General features: G+C 46.8%; 1 protein-coding gene across 1 annotated transcript in view; it reads right to left on the reverse strand.

The window, feature by feature from the left end:
* Nucleotides 1-15,957, reverse strand: part of LOC103626578 (pentatricopeptide repeat-containing protein At4g04790, mitochondrial) — a 36,698-nt gene extending 20,741 nt beyond the window's left edge. Inside the window, exons 1-6 of the mRNA XM_020538417.2 lie at nt 15,499-15,957; nt 15,343-15,396; nt 14,607-15,260; nt 14,277-14,456; nt 4,406-4,470; nt 3,279-3,386 (exon numbers count right to left, since the gene is read on the reverse strand). Of these exons, the coding sequence (XP_020394006.1) occupies nt 3,279-3,386; nt 4,406-4,470; nt 14,277-14,456; nt 14,607-15,260; nt 15,343-15,396; nt 15,499-15,799 (1,362 nt within the window). The 5' untranslated portion in view covers nt 15,800-15,957. The remainder of the gene's footprint in view (nt 1-3,278; nt 3,387-4,405; nt 4,471-14,276; nt 14,457-14,606; nt 15,261-15,342; nt 15,397-15,498) is intronic.
* Nucleotides 15,958-19,579: the final 3,622 nt, after the last annotated feature.

Below are 19,579 nucleotides of genomic sequence, written 5' to 3' on the forward strand. Positions count from 1 at the left end.
CTTGTGTCAACACGAAGCAGAGGCGGCGCTCTTTTTCGGCCGCAGCAGCATATCGCGCCCAGAATCAACTCGAATTGGTGCACGGTGATCTATGCGGCCCAGTCACGCCAGCGACATCGGCGGGCAACCGCTACATCCTGCTGCTCGTCGATGATGCCACCCGTTTTATGTGGGCTGTGTTGCTGCCATCCAAGGACGCAGCGGCGGAAGCAATCAAGAAGATCAAGGCGGCAGCAGAGGTGGAAAGCGGGCGCAAGTTGAAGGTCCTGCGCACCGACAATGGCGGGGAATTCACCGTCGCGGAGTTCGCCGCATACTGCGCTGATGAAGGTATTAAAAGGCATTTCAGTGCTCCTTATTCACCGCAACAGAATGGTGTGGTTGAGTGCAGGAATCAAACTGTGGTGGCCATGGCACGAGCTCTGCTCAAGCAACGTCGGATGCCTTCTCGGTTTTGGGGGGAGGCTGTGATGACGGGTGTGCACATTCTGAATCGATCTCCAACAAAGGCATTGAAGAATGTCACTCCGTATGAGGCATGGCATGGCCGGGCACCAACAGTTGGTCATCTCAAGGTATTTGGTTGTGTGGCTTATACCCGGCGGCTTACTCAGCTCCAGAAACTTGATGATCGTGGTGAGGCTGGAGTGTTCATTGGCTATGCAGAAGGGGCCAAGGCATATCGTGTATTTGATCCAGTGTCCCAGCGCGTGCGAGTCAGCCGTGATGTGGTATTTGATGAAGGACGTGGCTGGGACTGGGCATCAGCGGCAGCAAGTACTTCAGAGGCAGCAGACAGCGATTTTGTTGTTGAGTTTCCATGGGCAGAAGAGTTTTCTGAAGCAGAGAGTTCAGTGTTACCCTCACCACCTCTTCAGCCACATCCTACATCACCTAGTCTCCCTTTGGTGAGTGCAGGAGAGTCTGCAGCAGAAGCAGAGGAATCCGCAATGGAGACAGAGGTGTCTGTGTCGCCTAGAACACCTACACCAGCTCCAGCAAGCCCGCAGATAGAGCATGTGACTCCTCTGGAGAATGATAGTGAAAGGGTGGATGCTTATCATGATGGTGAAGAGCTTCGTTATAGGAAGATCCATGATATTATTGGTAATCAGCCAACCCCTTTGCCGGCACAGAGGTTGTTTGCAGAACTGAACCTCGTTCATGCCGGTGAGCCCACAAGCTATGAAGAGGCCAAAGATGACCCAGATTGGCAGGCAGCAATGAAGGAAGAGCTGAGCTCAGTTGAGCGGAATGGGACTTGGGAACTTGTTACTCCTAGTCCAGGTCATCGCCCAATTTCATTGAAGTGGGTGTTTAAATTGAAGAAGGATGAACATGGTGCTGTAATCAGGCACAAGGCAAGACTTGTGGCCCGTGGCTTTGTTCAGAAGGAAGGGATTGACTATAAAGATGCCTTTGCACCAGTTGCAAGAATGGAATCAGTACGTGTTTTACTTGCTCTAGCAGCACAAGAAGGTTGGGCAGTACATCACATGGATGTGAAGTCTGCATTTCTGAATGGAGAACTCAAGGAAGAGGTTTATGTTACTCAGCCACCAGGCTTTGAAGTATCAGGAGAAGAGAAGAAAGTGTACAAGTTACACAAGGCATTGTATGGCCTAAGACAGGCTCCTCGGGCTTGGAATGCCAAACTTGATTTGACTCTCAAGCAGATGGGTTTTGAGCAGAATGTATATGAGGTTGCCATGTACAGGAAAGGCTCAGGTGATTCTTTGCTGGTAATTGGAGTCTATGTTGATGATTTGATCATCACTGGAGTCAATCAGCAGAAGATTGAAGTTTTCAAGGCAAAAATGAAGCAGACATTCGAAATGAGTGATTTGGGTCTGTTGTCTTTCTATCTTGGAGTTGAGGTAAGACAATCAGAGGGAAGCATTACTCTGAAACAGACTCATTATGCTAAGAAGATACTTGAGCTCGGTGGTATGGCAGACTGTAATCCAGCCACCACCCCCATGGAAGAAAGGTTGAAACTGAGCAAGGAAAGTACAGCAAAGGAGGTAAATCTAACTCAGTATAGAAGACTAGTTGGTAGCCTGAGATATCTAGTGCACACAAGGCCAGATTTGGCTTTTGTTGTAGGGTATGTTAGCAGATTTCTGGAGAAGCCAACAGCTGAACATCTTCAGGCTGTAAAAAGAATCTTGAGATATGTGGCTGGTACTCTAGATCATGGGCTATGCTATACTAGAATGACAGGCAAGGCAAGATTTGTGGGTTATAGTGACTCAGACTTGGCTGGAGATATTGATACAAGTAAAAGCACTACTGGATGTTTGTTTTTCCTTGGAAACAGTCTGGTCAGCTGGCAATCTATCAAGCAGAGAGTTGTTGCCTTGTCAAGCTGTGAGGCTGAATATGTGGCAATGACAACAGCTGCAACCCAAGCCTTGTGGTTGTCAAGGCTGTTTGCAGAATTATTGGGAAGAGAAGTTGAGGTGGTGGAACTTAGAGTAGACAATAGATCTGCTCTAGCTTTGGCAAAGAATCCTGTTTTCCATGACAGGAGCAAACATATTAGAATCAAGCATCACTTCATCAGGGACTGTGTGGAAGAAGGTAGCATCAAAACAGAATTTATTCCCACTGCAGATCAGCTTGCTGATATACTGACCAAAGCCTTGGGCAAGACCAAGTTGGAAGATATGAGAAGCAGAATTGGGATCAAGGAGATCAAGATCAGTTGAAACAGGCCTTAGGGGGAGAAATGTTGTTATTAAGTCCTGTTTCCTAAGCATGTCCTGTTTCCTAAGCATTCTCCTAGTTACTTGTGCTAGTTAATTATAGTCATTAAAGACCTTGAGCAGCTCAACAGGTGTGTGCGGCTGCCAAGGCTCCTATCAGATTAGCTAAGCTCTAATGAGCTGTTATGTAATCAATGTGACTCATCTTTCTATATAATCAAGCAATGATAGCTGAGGTTAATAGCCCCGGCAAAACACTCTGTCTACCTCTAACAACATGTATTAACTATGCAACATATTTTCGAAATATAAAATTGTTTCAGTAATACACAAGCCAGCAGAAGGAAAAATGAAATGTTAATATAAGCATTTATGAATATGGCAAGCATAGAAGCAACCCTAATCTAAAAAAAACACAGAAGCAACGCTTGTATGCCTGGGGTCTGGGACAAATGGCAGTAGTAGTTTAGCAGCTGCCACTATTTGATAAAGATTGATAAGGTGACACTGTGACAGTATATCATATCATTCATCGGATGATGAGAAAGCTGTAAATGCTTCCAGTATTACCTTTGATGAATCGCAACAGATAGAGACGATCTTGTCATATGCATCAATAGAGGGTGCTACCTCAAACTTCTCATGCCATTTATGAAATGCCACTAGCATGTCTTCAACCTTAAAGAAGAAACATTAATAAAAGGTTGTCTAAAAAGAAAGTTTAGCTATAAGGGTTGTTCTTAACTTGAAATCCGCCTACATTAGCTTCAAACATGGATAGATTCTTCTTTGCATTGAGGAAAATAGGAAACAGGGGAAGCAAATATTTTTTATAAGGAAGTCCTGATGTAATAACCATGAAAAGAGAACAATTAATAACATAGTACTCCCACCGTCTATAAATCAATCGATTCTTAGAAAGTCAAACTTTTTTGCGTTTGACCCATAGTCACAAGAAACGGGTACAGTGGTAGCAACCCTCGACCCGGAAACGTCGTCCCCAACCCAGAAACGCGGGGTCATTTCTGTTACCACCATGTAAAAAACTCTCACGGGTAGCATACCACATTCCTCGATCCGGGAACTTTGTGAGTATGGTTTGACCAAATGTATTAGAAAAAAGGTACAAATACTTGTGACACTAAATGAGCAAATTACAAAATATAGTTTATGGTGTATATAATGATACTAATTTGGTCTCACAAATCTTTGCTGCTCTTTTCTATAAATTCGGTCGAAGTTAGAAAAACTTGACTTAAGGCAACTCTAAAAATACTACGTGTATAGCTTCACAAAGACAAAAAAAGGATACCTCAAGAACCCACAAAGCATATGGTCAATTGAGAAGATAGCAATATAAGGTATGGTAGCCATCCATGGACCATGATGACAGATGTCATCCTTCTAAATGAAAAATGGTTTGACTAATCTTTTGAACAATTTCTGTTACTCTCAGTATTTACTCCCGATGCAATGTACTCCACAGATAAGAGATTTAAATTTGGAAGTTTAGCATACTTCTTTTTGCGTATAACAAAAATGTAAAATCAAAACAATTTTTACTTTGTAAAGTTATTGCTAAATTATGATTATACAGCAAATTAGCAGTTCATTCCGATTCAATGAATTGCATTTAAAGATCCTTTTATATTAGAATCAACAAATATTACCAGTAGTCACCATAAAAGATTCCTCACCATTATATTCGGTATATTTGCGGTATACTCCAAAATCAAGGATGAAATGTCGTGATCAGCACATCCTAAAACAACAAAATCCATAAATTAGCAGATAGAAGATTCTGAAACAAGAAACCAAAACAATCTTTAGGTAAACTATTATAGACTGTATCTAGGCATATCTTTTAGATTTGTAATTGCCTTGTATTCCAAGCCATGCGAAAGGGCCTCTCGCCGAGTTAGTTAGTTGGTCCGAGTAGCACTCCTCAGGTCCTGGGTTCGACTCCCCATGGGAGCGAATTTCAGTCTATGGTTAAAAAAATCCCCTCGTTTGTCACACGCCAAAGCACGGATCTAAGGCTCAAACCCAGTCGTGGGGGCTACGGTGCCGCTGTGTATGGGTGGGGCAGGGGTTCGGGGGTTTGCTCGACATGCGTGAGAAAGTCTTCTTAATATAATGTCCAGGGCTGTCTTACCCCCCGCAGGTCGAGTTTTTTTTTGTATTCCAAGCCATATTGTCCTATATATATGGTCCCCCCACACCCCCCTAAGGGTATGATGTTTCCCATTTATCTTTCAATATGGTATAAATAGTCTACATTTTCACTTGCTATCCTAGCCCACCAGCCCGACGATCATCCCCTCGGGTGCCTCCTCTGCCCACACACTTACACACACACACCCGTCGGCACTCCTCTCCATCCCTAATCGCCGGACTGCATCAGGTCGTCTATCACCTCAACCACCTCGGGAACCAGTACGTCACAGACCAGCAGTAGTCTTCCTGCACTCCAGCCCCACGCCACAATCTGTGTCAAATCCCATGGTCATATTATCCTGAAACTTCAGAACCCTAACTACACTCGCTGGACCAACTTTTTCACAGCCATGTACGACAAATTCGGACTCATGGGGCACATCGACTGCACCACAGCCACAGCCTCCGATGAGGTCCTTGATTACGGGCAGACTGCTACCGTAGCTGGCTCTGCAAATCCGTCTCCGATGAGGTCCTTGATCTCGCCGCAGGCTCCAATCACTGTGCACCAGCTTTGGATCACCATCGGAAGTCTCTTCACCGCAAATAGAGCTCCATGGGCAAGATCTTCCTAAGCCATAAGTTTCATTTCATGACCCGGGTGATCTGTCCATCAACGAGTATTGCAAGCGGAAGAAGACTCTCGTCGACTCCCTTCATGATGTCGGTGCCGTCATGGATGATCCTCAGGTTGTCCTAAACCTCCTTCGCAGCCTCAACGCCCGCTACACCAACACCATCAACGACATCGCCAATGTCAAACCCATGACATTCTTCGTCGAAGCATGAAACATGTTCGTCCTCAAAGAACTGTGTTTCGCCAACGACGTCAATAATGCCCAGGCTACCGTCCTCCTCGCCAACGGCACTAGCGGTGGTGAGCTCTGTTCTGACGGCTACAAGGGCCTTGTAGCCCTGACACCAGCTAACACAGACACAACTACTACGGGCGGCAACCGTCACCGCAACTGGTACAAGAGCCACGGGAACAGCAGCACGCAGGGTTGTGTCCTTCTGGCCTGTGGGTCTCTTTCAACCCGTGGGGCTAGTCTCAGGCTCTCAGCCTACCCCTGGGTGGCAGCAGGCGCCCTCCCCTAGCAGCTACAACTCCCCTGGGTCTGTTGGCTGCCCTGTAGCAGCTACAACTCCATAGATCCAGCCCCTGGGCTGGCGCCACCTCCTAGATGTCATCATTGGATGGTATACTCTTCTCACGCTTCCCTCCCTCCCACTTTACCATTATTGTTGGCATGGCAACCCCCAGTTCTTGCCTAGGACCACTTCTTTCATCTTCATCCTCTACTTTTCATATTGGCAATGTTCTTGCTGTCTCCTCTCTCGTTCGTAATCTACTGTCCGTTCATCAGTTTACTAGCAACAGCCTTTGCTCTCTATGGACCAGACAAGAGATGCTTCATTGCACGAGTGACGGCGATCTCTACACCTTCCCTGCCGCTGCTGACACTCATGCCGACCTTGTTGTACCCTCCACTGTGTGGCACCTGTTGGAATAAGTCTCATGGTCTGTGGAAAGGACATCGACATCTGTTGTTGATCTGCAGCGGCAGACCTTTTTGGTCTTTGCTTTAGGACAGCATCTCCTTTTGTGGAGGAATAGGACAGCAGGCAAGACAACACCTTTCCTTACTGCAGTTTTGACTGCTTTAAGGACAAGAGGATGGGTAGAGGACAGCGGTACATTGTTGCAATTCTTTTGACTAGAGGACAGCATCTTTGTGTAGTGGTTAGTGTAGTTTGTAGGACAGCATATTCGCATCTCTAGGAAGCATATGCTGCATCTACTTGGGCTATAAATATGTATCCCAACCCTTAGATGGGTATGGCATTGTGTAATGTTTGAGAAAATAAACAAAAACTCGTAGTGTCATCCTATCGATGAGAGTAAGTCATGTTGCTTACAATTGGTATCAGACCCAAACTATCCTGCAGCCTAAGCATCTCTTGCTCATCTCCTTTCCGCGCCTCTCCACATACTCAGTCGTAGCAAGAGTTCCAACTGTTTCTTCTTATCCTGCTCGGACGAGCAGCCTTTCGTATGAGACAGCCTCTTCCAAACGCAGTGAGCCCTCACTATCACATAATGTCCCTACGCTCGGTCACTTCGAGTGCGCGGCGCCAGCAGGAGGCCGAGGTCGATGCAGCACAAGAACTCGAGCGAGCGGCAGCTGCAGCGAAAGCAGCGATGGCAGCACGGCTTTACCTTGGCGGTTATACCGAAAGGGACAAGGCCACCTCCATGGCCAAACCAGGACAAAACATTCCCCCTCCTTGTCCTCCCGGTGCTCCCCAGCCACCATACCGAAAGGAACGACCAAACGATCTTGTGCTTGTGTTGTGCTTGTGTGGGAGTGAGAGTGGGGGGAGGTGAGTTGTCATGAAATGGCTTGGGGTGGCATATGAGGGGAGGCCCTTGCCCCTCTATTTATAGGCAAGGTGGGGGAGATTAGGGGGAGGAGGCGAGGATTAGTGGGAGATAAGCATGTATTAGTCGTGTATAAGTGAAATTAGCTTGTAGAGCTCACTGTATGACACCGGAGGCGTATGTATACGTATGAGCACGAGGAAAATTATTAAGAAAATATTTGGAGGGACTTTAAAATGATGCTGAAGGTATTTCTCGGGAGGAAGATATTTGGAGAAATATCGGTAGAATATTTGGGCAGTATTTCTGGAAAGAATTTGAGGGGGTCACTGGGGAATATTTGTAGTGTATTTTGAGGAGGATTTTGGAGAGAATATAGACCACTATATTTTATTTGTTGAGATCAACTCAGAAACAAACATTTTGAAACGAAATTTAAAATTAATTTTGAATTTAGAGCGAGTTTGAGAAATTTTTAAGATTTGAATTTTCGGGGTGCTACATTTCCCCAGCAGTCGAGCTTCCGAGCCAAGGAGACGCTCGGGGTGACACCAACCACACTAGGAGGATGGCGCTACTTCTTACTGCTCGTCGACGACCTCTCCCGCTACATGTGGGTAATGGTCCTTGGCAGCAAAGGAGAAACTGCGAACGCCATCAGGCGTGTGCAAGTCGCTGCAGAGGCGGAGTGCGGCCGCAAACTGCGTGTGGTGCGCACCAATAACGGCGGCGAATTCACGGCGGCTGAGTTCGCGTCGTATTGCGCGGATGAGGGCGTTCAGCGCCACTACTCCACGCCGTACAGCCCGCAGCAGAACAGCGTCGTCGAGCGGCGCAACCAGACGGTTGTGGGGATGGCTCAGGCTCTCCTCAAGCAGAGGGGAATGAAAGTTGTCTTTTGGGGAGAGGCGGTGGTGACAGCGGTCTACATCCTCAACCGCTCGCCCACCAAAGCACTCAACAGAATGACAACGTACGAGACTTGGCATGGGTGCAAGTTGGCGGTCTCTCACCTACAGGTCTTCGGCTGCCTCGCGTTCACCAAGGAGCTTGACCACATCGAGGGTGTTCATTAGCTACTCGAAGGGCTCGAAGGCCTACCACATCCTTGACCCAGGAACACAGCGCGTGCGCACGGCGTGAGATGTAGTGTTCGACGAAGGGCAAGGATGGGCATGAGACAAGGCAATGGACGACGGCACGACTCCGACGTCACCATCGGGTACGTCCACTTTGAGGGAGCTGGGGGAGTAGGCAACTATTCTCCGAGCAGGTCTACCCCAGCCCCCAAGTCTCCACCGACCCCAGTGCCACGCTCTCCAGCCACGACTCCGGCTACAACGAGCTCTTCGCCACCACGCTCCCTAGCCACGACTCCGGCTACAGCGAGCTCTTCGCCACCATGTGCTCCAGCACCGACAGTAACCCCTTCGGGAACGTCCTTTCCGACGCAAGCTCGTGTCGAGCACGACCCAGTGAAGCTCGTTACCCTCTCCCACAATGACGAGCGCGTCGACACGTGCTACGATGGCGAGCCGTTGCGATATCGTACGATGGAGGGCCTTCTCATCGACCTGTCGCTGTCGGGCCTGGCATTTCGCATTCTGGCGGGGGAGTTGCATATTGTGTGCGACAATGGCGAGCCTCGGTCTTTCGCAGAGGCCGAGAAACACGTGGCTTGGTGTGTCGCGGTGCAGTTGGAGATGGACATTGTTGAGACGAACCGCACCTGGGAGCTCACTGATCTCCCTCATGGTCACCGCGTGATCACCCTCAAGTGGGTGTTCAAACTGAAGAGGGATGAAGTTGGTGCCATCATCAAGCACAAGGCTAGCTTGGTGGCACGCGGTTTCTTGCAGCAGGAGGGGATCGACTTCGATGATGCCTTCGCCCCCGTAGCACGGATGGATTCCGTGCGACTCCTCGCACTGGCAGCCCAGGAGGGCTGGCGTGTTCATCACATGGATGTCAAGTCGGTGTTTCTTAACGGCGACTTAAAGGAGAAGGTCTACGTACCGATTTTTTTGCATTTTGGTCCTTTCTCGGAAAAAAAAATCACGTTTAGACCCTAAAAAATTTTAATGTCATTTTTGGACCCTTTGCTCGGCGCCGTAGCCTATGGCGCCGAGGTAACACAGCTCGGCGCCATAGGCTATGGCGCCGAGGTACATGCTGCGCTGGCACAAACGGACGTCGTGGCGCCGACGTGGTACGGAGCTCGGCGCCATATATCTTGGCGTTGAGCTCTGTTCTGTACAGAAAGCTTGTCTAGCTCAGTCGGTAAAATACAAGGCTCTTAACCTTGTTGTCATGGGTTCAAACCCCATGGTGGGCGTTTTTAATACTTTTTGTCTTTGTCACTTATTTGTTTTTTTTGTTGTCCATATTTTTCATTTATGTCGCTGATTTGTCCGTCCAGATTTATTTCTCATCCAGCTTTTTTTTGTTTTTGTGACTGATTTGTTTATTCGTCCAGATTTTTTTTATCCGGCGAGCACAGCGGCTGTGTGCCACAGTGGTCGCAAGCCGTCAACTTCTCCCCTTGTTTGCTCAGCTAACCACAATAAAAATCAAATGAGAATACTCTTACTTCAATCGTGACCAAATAAAAATATTATATTTTCATTGAGTTCTTTTGAACATAAATTCTAAATACATAATAACATATTCCCAATAAAAAGAAGCACACATATTCATCTTTTTTTCCTCTGCACTAAATAAAAGTATACTCCATTATATACTTGTCTCATGGATGATATATTTTAGAATTTACTGCATAAATTACTCCACTAGGTGATACCTAATTCCATTCCCTCTATTTACCATGACGTTTTTCAAACAAATTTAAGTTTTTCAAGTGGACAAAATACTTTGTGAGCTTGTGTCTGTGTGTAGGGGAACTGTACAGTCCCTCACTTTTATATTTAATTTACATACTACTAAACTAAACAGTATAGTTAATCCGCGAATTTAATTAACCTTTCCATTCAATGCTTGAGTTCCCATCAAGGGAACGATGCATAGATCTAACCATGCTATTATTTTGTAGGTCACTTTTTGATTGATAAAAGAGAAACATAATTGTTATTCCTATGCTAATCTTCAAATTGCATTTCCAAAAAAAGTTTTAAACATTATAATCTATTTGCGGTTCAGTTTGATTTTCCTAGGTGTAGGTTAGTTGAGCAAACAAGGGGGGAAGTTGACGGCTCGCAGCCACTGTGGCACACAGCCGCTGTGCTCGCCGGATAAACAAAAAAAATATCTTGACGAATAAACAAATCAGTTACAAAAACAAAAAAAATTGGATGAGAAATAAATCTGGACGGACAAATCAGTGACATAAACGAAAAATCTGGACAACAAAAAAAACAAATCAGTGACAAAGACAAAAAGTATTAAAAAACACCCACTGTGTGGCTCGAACCCACAACCACAAGGTTAATAGCCTTGTGCTTTACCAACCGAGCTAGATAGGTTTCGTGTACACAACTGAGCTCGGCGCCAAGATCTATGGCGCCGAGCTCGGTGCCACGTCAGCGCCACGACGTCCGTTTGTGCCAGCGCATCACGTACCTCGGCGCCATAGCCTATGGCGCCGAGCTGTGTTACCTCGGCGCCATAGGCTACGGCGCTGAGCAAAGGGTCCAAAAATGACATTAAAATTTTCTAGGGTCTAAACGTGAATTTTTTTCCGAGAAAGGACCAAAATGCAAAAAAATCGGGTCTACGTACACCAGCCACCAGGATTTGAGATCCCTGGCAAAGAGGGCAAGGTGTTGCGCCTGCGCAAGGCCCTCTATGGCTTCTGACAGGCACTGAGGGCGTAGAATGCCAAGCTGAATTCCACGCTCAAGGGGATGGGCTTCATGCCAAGCCCGCATGAGGCGGCCATCTATAGGCGGAGAAATGGGAGAAATGCCCTGCTAGTGGGTGTCTACGTCGATGACTTGGTGATCACCGGCACCAAGGATGCAGAGGTGGCAGCGTTCAAGGAAGAGATGAAGGCCACCTCCTAGATGAGTGACCTAGGGCATCTCTCCTTCTATCTGGGGATTGAGGTGCACCAGGTTGACTCTGGGATCACACTTCGCCAGACGGCCTACGCTAAGCGCATTGTTGAGCTGTCTGGGCTCACCAATTGCAACCCAGCTCTCACTCCGATGGAGGAGAGACTGAAGCTGAGTCACGACAGCACGACGGAGGAGGTGGACGCTACACGGTACCGGCATCTTGTGGGGAGCCTTCGCTACCTCGTCCACACACGGTCGGACTTGGCATACTCCATCGGCTACATTAGTCGGTTCCTGCAGCAACCGACGACGGAGCACGAGTAGGCTGTGAAGAGGAGCGCCCGCTATGTTGTGGGGACTCTCGACCACGATCTCTACTACCCGAGGTGCCCTGGGGAGGCACACCTTGTCGGGTACAATGACCACGCCGGCAACATCAATACCAGCAAGAGCACAAGCGAGATCCTCTCCTTCCTCGGCAAGTGCCCCATCAGCTGGCAGCCGGTCAAACAGCAGGTGGTGGTCACGTCCAACTGCGAGGTTGAGTACATAGCGGCCTCCAACGCTTCAACTCGGGCGCTCTGGCTTGCTCGATTGCTCGAGATCTCCTTGGGAGAGACAGTGGAGCGGTGGGTGGACAATCAGTCCGCTCTGGCATTGGCCAAGAACCTCATGTTTCATGAACGGAGCAAGCACATCCGGGTGAGGTACCACGTCATTTGTGACTGTTTGGAAGGGAGCATCAAGACGCGCTACATCAACATCAAGGATCAGCTAGCGGACTTGCTCACCAAGCCCCTTGGGAGGATCAAGTTTCTTGAGCTTTGCTCTAGGTCCGGGATGGCCCAACTGTCCAACAAGACGACGCACAAGACTTAGGGGGAGAATTGTTGAAATAAGTCTCATGGTCTGTGGGAAGGACAGCAGCATCTGTTGTTGGTCTGCAGCAACAGTCCTTTTTGGTCTTTGCTTTAGGACAGCATCTCCTTTTGTGGAGGCGTAGGACAGCAGGCAGGACAGCACCTTTCCTTACTGCGGTTTTGACTGCTTAAAGGACAGCACGATGGGTAGAGGACAGCGGTACATTGTTGCAGTTCTTTTGACTAGGACAGCATCTTTGTGTAGTGGTTAGTGCGGTTTGTAGAACAGCATATTCGCATCTCTAGGAAGCATATGTTGTAGCCTCTTGGGCTATAAATATGTATCCCAACCTTTAGATGGCTATGACATTGTGTAGTGTTTGAGAAAATAAACAGAAAATTGCCCCAACTCGTAGTGTCATCCTCTCCATGAGAGTAAGAGTCTCGTTGCTTACAGCACCAGTGTCTTAGTCACCCTGCCCCAGCTACCTTAGCTACCACACAGAATATCAGTCATCTCTTGTAATAAAATAGACCACTCTATTTGCAACTCCTGTCACCCCAGCAAACATATGATGTTACTTTTTGCTAGTTCAAACTCATGCACTTCTGTTCCCTTTGAGCTTCTTCATTTTGACGTTTGGACTTCTCCAGTTCCTAGTATTTCGGGTTGTCTTTACTATCTTGTCATTTCGGATGATTTCAATCATTATTGTTGGACGTTCCCTATGCAACGCAAGTCTAAAGTGCACCATCTCATCACTAATTTCTTTCAATTTGCACGTGCCCAGTTCAACTCGCTCATCAAGTGTTCTCAGGCTGATAATGGCAGAGAATTTGTTAACAATGCCAGTAGCTCCTTTCTTACTTCTCAAGGCACCCTGTTACAACCATTCTGCTCTTACACCTCTGATCAAAATGGCAAAGTTGAACGCATCTTCCATACACTTAACAACTTCGTTCGCACCCTGCTCCTTCATGCCTCCACGTCGCCCCCTTATTAGGTCGAGGCCCTAGCAACTGCCACCTACCTCCTCAATAGACGCCTCTCCTCCACCATCCACAATCGCATGCCCTTCAAGATTCTCCATGGCACGCAACCAAACCTCACTCATCTTAGAGTTTTGGGCCGCATGTGCTTCTCTAACCTCTCCGCCATTGCCCCTAATAAACTTGTTTCCGAATTCATGGCTTGTCTTCATCGGCTATCCCTCATCTCACAACAGATACCATTGCCTCGACCTTGCCACTCTCATGTCATCATCTCCCACTATGTCTTTGACCTTGCCTGGTTCGGTCCTTGACTACATACACAGATGCAGATTGGGTTGGTCGTCCTAATTCATGGTGTTCTACCTCCGATTACTATGTATACATTGGTAATAATCGCATCTCTTAGTCTTCAAAGAGCCAGACGACTGGAGTCCCGCTCCAGTGCAAGGCAGAGTACCATGTCGTCGTCGAGTACCTTTCGGTTACGGCGACTGCTACAGGAACTTCACATCTTTGTTTCTTCGACGACCATTGTGTATTGTGATAATGTGAGTGTTGTATATATGATGGCAAATCTGATGCATCACTGTTGCACGAAACATATTGAAATTGACATACACTTCGCCCACAAGAAGGTCGTCTTGGACCAAATTCGAGTGCTCCACGTGTCGTCCTCTCGCCAATTCACCGACATCATGACCAAGAGCTTGCTTGTTCAGTTGTTTACTGATTTTCGGTCCAATCTATGCATCCGTGATTCTCCCGTTGCGGCTACGAACAGGTGTTAGAGATTGTAAGTTGTAACTAAGCATATCTTTTAGATTTGTAATTGCCTTGTACTCCAAGCCATATTTGGACTTGGACATGTATATGAAGGTCAACCCCCCCACCACCACCACCACCTAAGGGTGTGGTGTTTCCCATCTATCTTTCTACATAAACTACAAAAGGGGTGAAGGAAAAGAAAAGCAGCAGTATTTACTAGTAAAGAAATACTGCTTCAATGAAAAGATTTTCTGCTAATAAAATATAATGGGTGTCATCTTATTGAGATACAAAGAAATATGAACTAAATATGGAGAACATGCACACAATTTATTACCTTTTGACATCATCCTCTCAAGAAGTTTCTCCACATAATTCTCTAGTTCTAGCTTGCCCAATGATTTGAAAATATTAGTTATGTACTTTGAACCTGAAACTTTGGATAGATCAACCAAATCCAACAAGGCAACCAGATCTTCCTTTCTGCCGCTTTCAGCAAAGGCCAGCATGTAACTCTCTACAAAACAGACGCATTCAACATGGCACTATTATGAGAGCCATCTGTCAGCATGCAAGCTTGATCAAATTATACAATGTGAAACAAAACTTCCAATTACAAAAACGAGAAATAGAAAAGAAGAATCTCGCAGTGATTCTCAGTTGTCACCTGCTAGGTCATAGTGAACTTTCTCATCGTAGTCTTCAACAGAGTGACAAAGTTCCTGGATTTTTTCTTCATCTTGAACTCTAATACAAAGCAACATCTCATAATAAGCTATTCTAGAGAAGGACTTCGGATTCGCCTCCTTAAAGAATGCACTGAACACCTCAAATTCCTCAAACATCCCCGTGTCCATAAGATACAAGAGGAATGGGTCATAGATATCTTTCTCAATCGTGAACCCCTTATCTTTCATGGTATTGAAAAGGTGATACGCCCGATAAATATACTCCACAGCAGAGTCAATATCCCTGCAAGCCTTTGCCTTGCCTAGGCAAACCTTAATCATCGAATTGAACTCCTTGACCCCTGTTTCCCGCCCCAAGTTTCCAAGAAATTCTATTGTCGATTCCATCCCAAGCTTATTAGCGCAAATACGCATCAAATTTGTGTAGTGGTGGCTCTCCACATTCTTGAATATGTAGTGTTTCTTCTTCTCCCTGGCCACCTCCCTCCTCCAAAGCATCAGCGGGTCCCTCGATGGTTCGGCCTGGAACCACTCAAAGTCCAATATCTTATTGCCCCTGGCAACCTCCCCAACATCTTCGGAGCCCTCCGGTAGCGCTTCCGGGGAAGTCGTACATTCCACCTCTTCAGGTGCTGAGCATCGAGCGAATAATGTCAATTACAGCCACTGTTATAGGTGGAATTGTTTCAGGCTCATATTAAAGTACAGTGGTACCATCTATGACGAACATGAGCGCCTTGGTGAGAGCCTCTGGCGGGTCATCCTCATCTGCGCAAAAGGGAGAAGGGTGAGAGCGAAGCTAGAAGCTAGTGTGCATGAGAAGAGAGGTAGGGAGAGGACGGAGGTGGTAGTTCCCGCACTGCTTATTACCTAGGGCGTGGGCGTCATTCAGTGGGGGGGAGGACGGCAAGTTGGTCTTCTTCGAGGCCGCGGCCTGCTTGAGCCGCAGGAGGGATGCCTGCGTGACGGTGGTGGCTGGGCCGGCGGCGGCGCGTCGCCTGTAGGAGGGACTCTTCAGGGTGGATAGCTTCGGCGCAGCAACAGGGGCGCCGCGCTTGGATGCCGACGGGGCGGCGGCGGGGGTCGCGGGCTTGGGGGTGACGGCTGCGTAGGGGATGGCCTGCTTGGAGGAGACGACCTGCTTGGTGGTCTCCAGGAGGCGCTTCCACATGGGTGACCGGGCAGGGCGGCGGACGGAGAAACCCGCCGCCGTCGCTGGTCGGTGAGTGATGCGGGCGCGAGTGCGTGAGTGGGTTTAGCGGTTCGGTGTTGTGCTTGCGGCGTTTGGACCGGACCGTGCTGCACGCTAACTTTTAACTATTGGGAATTTGGGATAAAAAAAACTTCAATAAGAATTTGTTAAATGATAACATAGAGTTAAAAAATTTATGTTCTTTAATAGTTCTTTATTTTACTTTTAGTTATCAAATATTTCAAATATGTTAGCTAAGCTTATTTAAATGGCCGGTAACCAAAATCTCTACTACTTTATATAAGACTTTAATATAGACCATTCGTGCACCGTGGTTTTGCATCTCCACGGCACGTACGACCCACATAAGGGTGGATGACGAGCCAGCTCGGCTCGGCTTGTCCGAGTTCGAGCTGGCTCGTTAAGTTAACGAGCCACAGAGTCAGCTCAGCTCGGCTCGTTTACGAGCTCGAGCTGGCTCGTTTAGCTCACGAGCCAGAACAGAAAAAATAATATATACATAATAATTAATTTTTAGTTAATTTCAAACTAATTTAACAATAGAAAATAATAATTATACTCATAGTTTCACCAACCACGTCAATATAACACAAAAATAGCACAATTCATCACTCATCAATTCACAATTCACATATATTTTTGTCAATTTAACCCACAATTATATGTGTATAGCATAATTTAACACATAAATATATTTCATTAATCATTAGTTTAACTCATAAGCCATAGACACCTCGCATACATATAACATGTTCATCAATTATTCTGTAAATGATATGCATATAGTTTCATTTTGCTAGAATGTGGTAGCTCATTTAGCTCGTGAGCTGGCTCTTTAATGAACCGAGCTGGCTCGTTAACGAACTGAGCTAGAATGTCAGCTCAGATCGTGAAAAAATTCAAACGAGCTGATCCGAACCGAGCCGAGCTGACCACGAACCGAGCGAGCCAACGAGCCACGAGCATTTCGTCCAGCCCTAGACCCACATGTTAGTGTCTACCCCTATCTCTCCTTTCTTCCTCGAGCGCGCAGTGCTTTGCTCTCCCCTTCCACACCCTCTGCCCATGTGGCCTCGGCCGCCACCGCGCCATCACGCCCGCCCCACGCGCCTCGGCCGCCACCGCGCCATCACTGCCCGCCATCACCTTCCCCACGCGCCTTGACCGCCATCCGCGCCATCACCGCAAGTCCCCACTCGCTTCGGTCGCCATCCACGCAATCACCTTCCTTCCCACGTGCGCGTCGAGGCTGCCATCACCTTCATTCCCCACGCGTCGAGGCCGCCATCTATGCCATCACCTTCCTTCCCCACGCACGCGTCGAGGTCACCATCCGCGAGATTCCACAAAACTCGCGATCCCCAAATCCCACAACTCTCGCCACCCCAACCATCCACGAGAGTCAATCAGTCAACATCCTCGCCCCAAATCGACGCCAACCTCCCTTCCACACCGAGTATGGTTGATGAGGACATCCTCCACTATTACTCGTTGGCAAAGACGCAATTAGCCTAGTTGGCCCAATTGTAGTCAGACGGCGACCATGTGAGCCTCAGAATTATCCCACCTCGCTTAACTTGGGAGGAGGAAGCCACTTTTAAAGGGAGAGTCACCCTTCCCCCATTGGACTAGTCTTTTGGGGCGATTGGGCCTTTCCCTGAGTTGGGTGTGCCTAATGAACTGTTGGGCTCCGGGCAACCCTAATTTGTTGGGCCTCGGCCAACCCCACCTGGGCTGAGTGTATCATCTGGTATCAGAGCTAGGGCCCATTTTAAGAAGGTGGGAATGATGAGGACATCCTCCACTATTACCGTTGGCAAAGACACAATTGGCCCAGTTAGCCCAATTGTAGTCGGATGACGACCGTGTGAGCCTCAGAATTATCCCACCTCGCTTAACTTGGGAGGAGGAAGCCACTTTAAAAGGGAGAGCCACCCTTCTCCCATTGGACTAGTCTTTTGGGGCGATTGGGCCTTTCCCTGAGTTGGGTGTGCTTAATGAACTGTTGGGCTCCGGGCAACCCTAATTTGTTGGGCCTCGGCCAACCCCACCTGGGCTGGGTGTATCAATGGTGATCCTTAAAGAACATGCCAACCCAATCCCTATCGCCCCCAAAAATAGAGATTTGCTTCCACCCCAATCCCCATCCTCGGCGGCACCGCTCTCCAATCCCCATCCATTGGCGGTCCAATCCTTGGCAGCGGTGCTCAGCTCTCCTTATGTGGCCGCCCAACACCTGCCCCATCTTAAAGCCGAGCCTGTAGATATGGCACTCGTGCTGCGCCTGCGCCTGCTTGTCTCTTCTACTATCGTCGTCAGTCGGCTCTTGTTTGTGCTGTGTGAGTGCCCTAGTGCCGACGCCGAACTCAAGGCCCGTGTGTTGCGAGGATGTTGGCTGATTATACATTGTCAGGTTGATGTTCTTATATGTAACTCGTTTTGGTTTACATAGACATTCCATGTTTTTCTCAAGGCCCGTGATTGATAATTTGATATTAACCAGAAACATATTTTCATGTAGCAATTACAATTTACAACTCATTTGTTAATGTTTTGGTTTACATAGACATTTCATGTTGTTTTGGCAAATTGTATGATGTATTTTCTAGGTAACCTTTAGGCAGGCTAGATGTTATATGAGAATATTCAATGACCGTTATTTACAATAGGCATATTCCACATATTTTTTTCTTATTTTATTTCGATTTTTTTCAGTTAGCCACTCTTTTTATGGTCTTGATCCTATATTTTATTTCGATTTTCTTTCAGTTAGCCTAGACCGACATAAGTTTCAACTCCTTAAGAGTGAAGGTTTCTGTTATGGTTCTGGAAGATACTTGTGTTGCCAATTTGGAAATGCAAAGCCAACAAGAGCTGTTGGTGGTGAGCATCATATCAATGTCCCCAAATGTCACTTTACTATTTGTTAACCATGCCCATAAAAAGAGCACAAGTAACTGCTCTCAAGCCTATGCTTGTTCTGGAGGTGGACTAATAGTTTCTTGAAATAGGATACAGTGGGAATTTCAATTAAGATACAAAGCAATAAATTCACAATTAGTACTAAATTAATACCAGCACAAATTAGCTACTGCTATTTTTATTTCGCTTCTCATTTATAACTGATCAAGCCTCCAAAACAATCGTGGCAGCTGGTACAGTCCCAGGTTCCTTTTTTCTTACTTTGGTTCGTAGATTTCTGGTATTTTATCACTGTGTGTATTAAAATGTCTACTGATCACTACTTGCTCTGTCCACAACACACTGTAGATGTATTGTGATTTAGGATAGGCCTCATGCAGTCTGAGTGTGTTTCTGGTCCTTCATTTTTACTACATAACATGTTTAGTTGTTTGTTCAACCAGGTCTTGCGAAATTAATCATGCTTCATCTGGACCATCAATTAAGTAATGCTACACAAAAATTCAGGTTTAGGTTTGGTCATATCTGATGTAATAAAATTCTGGTGAATAAGATGGGGTTCATAGGATCCACATCAACTTTTTATTAAATTGTACCTCAATATAAACCCAAAGTTAACACTACATTGCTTTTTTCTTTTAGGGAAAACAATTTATAGGTTGTTCTTCACCAGATCAAACATACTTGTTTATTGTTTAGGTTTAGGGTCATTGGAGATGGCGATCATGGCCGGATGTCTTCTCTTTGGAGTATGATGCTAGGGTCCCCATAAACACAGTGTTCACAACTTCAGTTATGAAGATATATCTCAAGGTT

This window comes from Zea mays, chromosome 5 (genome assembly GCF_902167145.1).
Source record: "Zea mays cultivar B73 chromosome 5, Zm-B73-REFERENCE-NAM-5.0, whole genome shotgun sequence".
NCBI lineage: Eukaryota > Viridiplantae > Streptophyta > Magnoliopsida > Poales > Poaceae > Zea > Zea mays.